At 45.9% G+C, this 9,498-nt stretch overlaps 1 protein-coding gene across 1 annotated transcript in view; it reads right to left on the bottom strand.

Annotated features, from left to right (window-relative positions):
- CUNH14orf37 (chromosome unknown C14orf37 homolog) overlaps positions 1 to 9,498 on the bottom strand; it is a 72,806-nt gene that overhangs the window by 4,520 nt on the left and 58,788 nt on the right. Inside the window, exon 6 of the mRNA XM_009289827.2 lies at positions 1,937 to 1,968. Within this exon, the coding sequence (XP_009288102.2) occupies positions 1,937 to 1,968 (32 nt within the window). The remainder of the gene's footprint in view (positions 1 to 1,936; positions 1,969 to 9,498) is intronic.

Here is a 9,498-nt window from a genome sequence, read left to right as displayed (position 1 = left end):
CCGGGCAGCTTTCCAGCCACTCTTCCCCAAGCCTCTAGTGTTGCATGGGGTTGTTGTGGCCGAAGTAAAAAAAATCATGTGCCAGGATACTCTTTTGGATGGTGGGATTGTAAAATAGAGAGGACGGGGCTCTGCCAACAGCAAATGAGAAGGGCACATATTATGACTGGTGCTGATAAACTCAGTAAGGAAGAGGAGGAAATGGGTGGATGGTGGGATTGTAAAATAGAGAGGACAGGGCTCTGCCAACAGCAAATGAGAGGGGCACATATTACGACTGGTGCTGATAAACTCAATAAGGAAGAGGAGGAAATGGCGTGAGCAGGTTTATTTGGGAGTGATTTGCTTCACCAGCACTTGGTTGAGAGTGGGGGAGTGTTTTTTGTTGGGCTTTTCTAAGGGAAAATGTGAGCAAGGTGAAAGATCTGCCTCCACACATCTGCCGTTCCCCAAAGGAGGGAGATGGCTCAGGGCTGAGTCTCTCTTTGAAGTGGACACTAGCAGATCCCCAGTTATACCAATGCTTGTGCTGGGCACTGCCATGCAGCCCAACGTCTACCTGTAAGAGGTGCAGACACTACAGAGCAACTCTGTTGGAGACAGGACCATGCACCGCCCCCTCTGCAGTGGGGAAGGACAGAGGTAGCCAACAAGGTGCCAAGAGGAAAGAAGTGAAAGCTACGGCTTCAGTGAGAAGACACCTAATGCCCCCGAGCTTGTGTTGTGCCGGCTGGGGTAGGTTTGGCACGAGCAGATGACCCCTGCACGCTACATTCACTCCAGGCACTCAACCAGTCTTGGTGTCTGCTTTTTACCTTCGTCGGGAAAACCATTCTCTGTCCTTTCAGCGTTCGCTCTGGCTGAATCCCAGGCCAAGGTGCTCTGCTATGAGCATAGGTCACACTAGACATGCCTCCTTCCTATTGTAGGCAGAAAAGCAACTCAACAAGGGCTGGGCAGGAACCCACCTTAACCCTTCCACTCCCCAGTCCTGGAAAACAGATACCCAGACCCCGTCCCTCTGTTCAGACTTGATGGTAAGGTGCTGCTGAAATTTGGTGGGGATCACGTGGGAAGGCTGGGCTCGTTCGGTGACAATCTGCTCAAGCTTAGAGATGTATTTTCAGGGGCTGGAGTTTCCTGTTGAGTCATTATTCCTTGTGGTGGGTTTTTTCTATACTAACGCTGATCCTGTTCAAGAATTTCCAAGCCCTGTTGAGTCACAAAATGTTCTTGTCTTAAAACACTACCTCATTTCTAGCTTCATGGCTTTGCCGTCATCAACACAACATTTGGAAGGTTTCACAACTGTTTCAGAATGTTAATATTTGCCCTAGGGCTGCAGAGCCTAAAAAGCCATCACTGCCTGTGGCTGGCACAGCTCTTGATTTCATGTGCCACCACCCTGTAACGCCAGGGAGAAAAGATCAGGGTCTGTTATCTTTTCAGTCTTCCTGTGTTTGCTCTTTTTCCTTCCAGGAATTTGCAGCTCTTCTTGCGTGTGGAGGCAGGAAAGGTCTCATCCAGAGGCGGTGGCGTGGCATGCAGCCTCTCACCAGAGAGGATCACCAGATCCTCTTGACTTGGATCTAGAACCAAGCTTAGGACTTAGAGAAAAGGGGTGAAGGTAAGTTAGAGGGCAATATAAAAAAGTAACTCGGAAGTCTGACGAGAAGGTGATTTTCTAGTGCAGATAAGTCTACCAAATACCCCTGTCCCTCCTTCTGCTCTTAGTTACTACTCATCAGGGATGTACTGTGGATTTACACCACTATATACAACAGCAGCATCTGGTTCATTTGCCTCCCAGAGAAAATTTTAAGCCCTTTCTCAGTTGTCTTTGTAGAGATAATGAACTGCACTGACAAGAGTTTATTTATTCCTGCAAGTAAAAATGTTTTTCTTTTTAAAGTAATTGAAACACTGAGCCTCCTACCTTATCTTTCAGCTTCTCCATCCAGCTTCTCACTGAAAAATAAGACAAAAAAGCTGTAATCATGTTACTTATGTTATATTAATTAGTAACGAATGATAATGATAATATTAAAATAGACACTAATTAACTTGACAAGCTGATAACACTTTTCGTTAGATTTCCTCTCTTCTCATTCATGAAAAAGAGCAAATGCAGCGAATCAACACGAGAAACTCTTCAAGCGAGTTGGCAGGCAAGCAGCTTGCTTTTGCCTGTGCAATTGACATCTTCAGAGTGATTAAAAAAGGAAGAAGAAAAACAGTATTTCAGGCTGTGGGTTTTTAACCAGCACTTCTCATACAAACAGTGGAATGAAAACCTTACAGCGTGGCTATCCCCTTCCACTGGCCTCCTCCACATAGATATTCTTCCCTCTATTTGGCATAGCCTGTAACGATGCCTAAAAAAGTATTATTCCCTGTCTTTTATTCCCCTGCTTTTCTGGAAGCAGCCACTGCCTACTCTGGGAAGTCACCAGATAATATCTGAGGACTGGGATAGCACTGGAGGTGCTAAACTACTAAACCAAGTAAATTTATACTGCCATCACAGAGACTTTCATTTCCTAACAGTTAATATAAGTGCCATGAAATAAGATACCCAAGAATTAAAAGTCTTTAATGGCATGTACTTTGGGATGAAATATTCAGCTAATCTCAAAGAAATGCAAGCGCTTAGCAGCGGGTGCACAACTCATTAACTCCACAGGCGACTGGATTCGTCTGCACTGCACCGAAGACAAACTGCTCAGCCTCTGAGAGATCCGCTAATGTTTTAACGAATTCCTACTCATAGGTAAGAGGCAAGAAAACACTGAAATGTGGGGTTTTTTCAGGGTTCTGCAACTGTGTTTTAAGCCCTGGTCAAGGATCCCCATTTCTCCAGGAGGACAATGCTACAGGCACAAGGGGACTCTTGGATGCACCAATGTCCTTCTGAGGGATATTTCTCCCAGGATGCATTAGATCCCAAATGTAACACACCGTTTATGGAGTGAGACCCTATCTCCGAGCCTGCTTTCTTATAGAAGCTCCCGTCAAAGCTTGCATTAGCAATATTAGAGCCTGGCTGTTGCCACATGTACATACACCCCTCAGGGTAACCATCCTACTGAAATGAGAGCCTTACTGTGAGTGGGGAGGGTGCAGCAGTAGGGCCATCAGTAAATGGCTTTTTTATGTCTCAGATACAAAACGGAGAAGCACAGCAGCTGGGAAATAACAGGGCTCGGCCCAGATGTCAGCATCGCTGAATTAAACTGCATCATTTTAACAAGTTCCAAGTGATTTGAATACTCCCTTTTTAACTATTAGTAATATAACACTTTTCAAACAGAAGGATCCCACATTACCTAGAGATGAAGAAAGTGTGAAACAGGCACAGGAGCGTACACGCAAACTCACCTATCTCTGACAGGTAGCTAAGAAAAAAAATTAATTATCCAGGAGACTTGCTCAGACACCCACAGCAGTAGAAAAGGACAAGACGTCTACTTTTACCAACTCTTCCCACCATTAGTACTGACCTGCATGGACTAAGCTGTAGTAAACTCAATTGATGAAGGTGCCATCACCATCATCCTCTGCCAGTCCAAGCCTGCATGCCTTGAATTTCTGGTATTTCACTCCCAGGGGAATACCAGAGAGGAAGGAAACGCGTGGTTCCCCTGGGCTAGGTTTCTCAGCTGGGTTTCTAGGTGTAACACTAAAACACGGGGTGTAAACACAGACTTTCAAGGAGAGTCCCTACACCATTGCCTTGCTGACAGGCATGGGAGAGACCAAACACCCAGAAAATTCTGCTTAAAAACACAAATATTGCAAACCAAAGGAATCAATCCTAAAATTCTTGCCAAAGAGCCTTCTCATGACTCTCATGTTTAACGATGCTGTCGTGTTTTATTCCAGGCTGCCAGGAGGAATGGTGACGGTGACTCACAGTCACACAGTAACAGCCACAGCTTCAAAACCACAGTGCACATTTTGAAGCTTTGGGCTGATCTCCTCCGTGCACATGCAGACAGCTACACGCGCACACAGCCGGTTAAAGCCGCCGTGATGCTCGGTTGGCCCCAACTCAAGCTAAGCACAAAGCCTATTTTTACATGTCTTTCACAGTAATTAATATGGGACCTGTGATCTCGTCAATAGTCGACCCACTTTCTTGCAGCTGAACAACAATGGTGCCTCTAAAGCAGCAATTAACTCCAGGGTATTTCTGACAAGTCATAGGCAGGGGCTGATCTAATAATATTCTACTACCTACTTCCAACGAACACAAACTCTGGCCTCGTTCCCCTCTGCTCCACAAAACGACAGCAGCACGTCCATTGGGACCCCAAACACTACAGTACAAATCTTTATTTGCTATTTATACAATTGCTCATTATTAAACCCGACCTTATTTTCAGCCGTGCAGAGCACATGTCACACACCTTCATGAGTCAGCCCAAGCCACGGGAAAAACAACGCAACATGATTTCTCCCAGACTGGGCGCCTCTCTGAGAGACACTCTAACACAGCCACAAGCTGGCTGGCTGGCTGAAAGCCTCTGACCTGTGCTAGAGGAAAATAATGGTCCCAAATTTGGCATCATTACACATCATTATCCATAATTAATATTCTGAACTTGGTCGTGGAAGAGGAACACTGTGGATGGCACCTTCTCGTAAAAAAGCAACGCTCTCAGAGAACACTAGGTGACTTGCCAATGAGGCCAAGCAAATAATTAGTAACAAATACTCTAGTCTATGTATTTTTCATCATCCCCTTTTTTTTTCCTTCCCTGATCACTGAATGTCCTGAAAAAATGGCAACAGTCTCTGGGTGTGAAATTACTAACAAGTGTCTGCAGTGCTGGCTCCTCTTCCGTGGCATTTTAAAGATGGTGACTAGTCCAAACCCTCTGCTTCAGCTTAATTTTGATCTCTTGGTTTCATGGGGAGCTGAGTTAGATGAGCGTGGAGCACTTCTGAAAATTACATACATAATCTGATATTTCCTCAGCGATTTATAAAATGTCTGCACCTCTGCAAATTAATTTTAAATAACATATAGCTTAAGATTAAGCAGGTCAGGAGCATGGAGGAGGAGCACAGTTATCTGGCATTGGTGTCAGAGCAGCCCAGGATGAATTCAGACAGTTACAGATGCACCGTGCTATTTTCAGTCATTTTTACCCAGCTTTCCCCTTGAAAATATGCAACCAGCTATTAAGAAGCCATGGTGCCAACTAAAGAAGTTAGGCTAATTTGCAGAGGTAAGCAGCAGCCTGCGGTGCCTGCCTGGCCCTTCCATGGAGGAACCTGGTACAAAGGGACAGTCAAAAAGCCCCATGAGCAAAAACTAGCTGAAGTTTGGGTTTTGCCAGATGCAGCCTGAAGGCTCAGGAGAGGGGCAATAGGTGACATTTGGGGGTCTGCGGTATATGACACTGAACTCTTCAATGCCATAAATCCAAACAAACCCTCGTGGGAGACAGTTCTTGTGTTCCCGTCCCTCTCCTTCCCACCGTGTCCTACAGCTTTGCGCGCCCTACAAGAATAGATTCAGCCAGCTTACCCAAGCTGCTCATTTGTTTTTTGCGGAGCGCCTCTTACAAAGGGGGTAATCAGATATAATTTACAATGGAGAATCGAAGCGGAAGAGGTTTGGAAGCTGCCTCCAAGTTCACCTGGAAAGATCCGCTGACAATGAAGCATTTGCATGATTTACATCAGGGGAAGATCCAGTATTTGTCACTTCTGACCAAAGAAAATGAAATTAAGGTAGCATGACAGACCATATTCACTGCAAGTCTAAACCGTGGTGTGACACTTTCCTCCCAGGGAAGAGTCTGACCTCTTGGTGCTCTGCTCAGGGATCTCGCAGCACCCTCAGCTTATGGCCCTGCAAAGTCTCGCCACGAACAACTCACCTGAAAGGAGAGGGGATGTTAACTGAGGGCAAAGATCTGGAAAAAGCACACAAAACATTGTAACTCCCATGGCTACTGTGCATCCCCACCATGGGAAAAACTGGGTCCACATGTACCGTTATTAGAATCATAGAATATAGAATATCTCGAGTTGGAAGGGACCCATGAGGATCATCGAGTCCAACTCCCTGTGCTCTCCTTCCCTGAACCCTTATTGGTGGCCTTCACTCACAATCTCACTTCTTGTTGCTGTTCGGAGGACTGTCCATCTTCAAATAAGTTCTTTTTTATTAGTCAGGTCTCTCGAACCCCCTTTTGTTCTGGAAGCTGCAGGGTACTGATTGCCAGAGCCAGGCTCTGCCTTTAAGCCTCACCACAACGCACCATCAAATCTCTCGCCAAAGGCTTTTCCCCGCTTCCCTCACCACCCCGCTCTGAAATCAGGAGCACAAGTCCTCTGGGCTTCACGCTTTGCCAACTTCTAGTAATCCTAATTGCCTAATTATCTACTCCAATGCAATGATAAAGCTGCTTAATAATTCTGTTCACTTCTCACTCATTCTCTCCCTTCCCAGATAAGAAAATGCAAAGACTTCACCTTCTGGTAGAGATTTCAATCAGTAATTCATGCCCTCCTGACATCAGTTCTGCCTCCCCTTTCCCCTCTTGGATGCCCTGCTGCTTTATCTTGTCACTTTAGTTTCATCTTATCAGCTTGTTTTAATTATATTCCCTTTTTTAATCATCATCTAAAGCAATTCTGTTTTTCCATGGCAAAACCGGCACATTATCCCCCTGCCCTGTGCGTCTCGCTGTATTTTCAAATCCAGCATTTACATCTTAATTCCAGAACTTCATCTTGATACTGATGAAGGTACATCCGGCACCTTCTCTTTTAATAATTCTCCACCACGACCACCAGACCAGTGGTGAAAATGTGGCACCCAAGCTCCTATACACTCCCCAAAGGGCAGAGAAAAGGGCTGGAGGATGGTTTTATGGCTAAGCTGGAGCTCAGGTAACCTGACCTGACCATTACATCTGTAATTCCTTAAATGCAATAGGCTGAGAGAGCTGCACTGAGCTTCATTCTGAGAAATCAGAAAATATCAGTCACACCAATATGCTCGGGGCATGAAAAGATTTTAATCTAACAGCTACTGTTAATTGCTTTCACGTCTGTCTGAAATCAGACCCATCCCTGTCTCAGGAACCAGAGAAGCTGTTTAAGGACAAGGCCGCCACTGCAGCAGGTGACAGTCCCCACCGCAAGTGATCTGTGCGTCAGACAAGACGCAGGAGGCAAAGACGGATGGAGCCAAGGAGCAAAAGAGAGCAGCAATTTCTGAGCACTGGCAAGGCCTGCCGTGGATGTTGGGTTTGCTCTGCCTTCCTCCAGCCAGGACAAGGTCTTCATCCCACCCACGGCTACGGTTGTTGTAAGGCAGGAAAAGGCCAGCTTGGCATATTTGCAAGAGTGTGGAAATTGTAAATACTTAGTGAGGAGGCTTTGTGCAGGTCACGGTACAGTGAAATGTAACTGCACCTTGCAGTCGATGCAGCTCAGCACAGCTCTGCATCGCCTTTTTCCCTAGGACAAATTCATTCACCTCTTCCATGCCTGGCTGCTGCCCCGCTCCTCCCGTTCCCCATCATGAAACAGCTGGGGTTTGGCACTGCTTCTGGTGGGGACTAACAACTGGTGGTAGTCAGGAGGAGTAAACTTCGTCCTTGACTTTACTAGAAACCCCGCTGCCAGAGCAGCTACCTGTGTAAGCCTCTGCAGTGAGAAAACGGGACGTTACTGTCCTCTAAAGTGCCTGTTCAATCTCCATTACATACATTGGAGCAGGAGATTTGCTATAGTTAGTTCTCCTCTTCTCTCACTTACATGCACAATTTCCAAGCTGTATTCCTCGTTCCAGCAAAGGAGAGCTGGTTAAAGTGCAAAAAATAAAGAAAAGATCGATTACTTTAAATCAGTCTATCTACACCAAGCAATCTGCCCTATTACATTACAGATTTCATCCCTTTCTCTTGCAGGCAAGACTTCCTTTTAAACAAGGCTAGCGAGAACAATTTTGCAGAAATGCTCTGTGCTTCATCTGCTCAGCTCTGACAAGTTAAGGGCACAAGGCTGGATTGGCTCCTTTTCCTTAAAAAACACAATTGCCAATTTACTTATTAGCACAAATAAATAATACAGAAAGTGGCATTTGGCTAGAAGGCAGCGTATTTTTAATTCCAGAAGAAAAACTATTTCTACTCGATGGGAATTTTGATGAATGCATTCCCCCTGCCATGCCCAACTCAAGAAGACTTGAACGGCCGGGTGATCAAACGAACGTCAAACTGACAATTACCATTTAGTTTTCAGAAAAAAATTTTGGTTGGGTGAACTTTGAATTAACAAAGTGAACTTTAATAGTTACCACGCAACCGTCTGGTTTATTAACTGTACCAACTACAACCTTTTCCCTGTCTGCCCAGCTACAACCCAAGCCTGGCTGCACACTGCCGCCTGCCACGACCTACACAAACTTCTTCAGGGAGGCGGGGAGGACAACTCGCCACGCTCACCCAGAAAGCAGATGCTAAAATGGGCTTCCTAACTCCTTCCCTGACCTTATCAATCCTTTTGACACTGCCTTCCCCATGGCATTAGGTCAGGTTTCTCCTTTTCCTTTTCCCTTGCACTTTTTAAGCTGTTTTCCACTTTGATCTGCCCGCACCGAGTAGCCACTCGCTGAGGCTGCAAAGGCATTGCCCTTCTGCCTTTGCATTTCTCTGTAAACTCAGTTCTGCGGTGCCTTGAAAACTTGTTGGCATAGACAAATTATTTGTTTCTCCCTAAGTGACCCCAGACAGGCACAAGATGTTAAAACAAAGTCAAGGTAGAAAACCTCTCAGTATCCTAAGAGTAAAAGGCATCAGCAGGACATTGGTGTGAATTGGCTGTCACAATTTGTTGTACGATTAAACATTTACTGGATTGCACCATGTCCAAAAGTTGTGTGCACTCTGGGAGAGGAAATGCAAACCTTGCTTATGGAAATGGCAACGCCTCCGCCGGAGCACATGCTGGACCAGGTTCTCCACCACTCTACCCCGGCACAGCTCCTAGAGCAACACACGGACTTAGAATCATAGAATCATAGAATAGTTTGGGTTGGAAGGGACCTCTAAAGGTCACCTAGTCCAACCCCCCTGCCTGATATTCAACTAGATCAGGGTGCTCAGAGCCCCGGCCAACCTGACCTTGAATGTTTCCAGGGATGGGGCATCCATCACCTCTCTGGGCAACCTGGGCCAGTGTTTCACCACCCTCAGCATAAAAAATTTCTTCCTTGTATCTAGTCTAAATCTACCCCCCTTTAGTTTAAAGCCATTCCCCCTTGTCCTGTCGCAACAGGACCTGCTAAAAAGTTTGCCGCCATCTTTTTTATAAGCCCCCTTTAAGTACTGATAGGCTGCAATAAGGTCTCCCCGAAGCCTTCTCTTCTCCAGGCTGAACAACCCCAACTCTCTCAGCCTTTCCTCATAGGAGAGGTATTCCAGCCCGCTGATCATTTTCATGGCCCTCCTCTGGACCCGCTCCAACAGGTCC

This window comes from Aptenodytes forsteri, unplaced genomic scaffold (genome assembly GCF_000699145.1).
Source record: "Aptenodytes forsteri isolate BGI_AS27 unplaced genomic scaffold, ASM69914v1 Scaffold76, whole genome shotgun sequence".
Classification (NCBI taxonomy): domain Eukaryota; kingdom Metazoa; phylum Chordata; class Aves; order Sphenisciformes; family Spheniscidae; genus Aptenodytes; species Aptenodytes forsteri.
The sequence above is the reverse complement of the archived record's forward strand: the minus strand, read 5'-3'. Positions and strand labels throughout refer to the sequence as shown.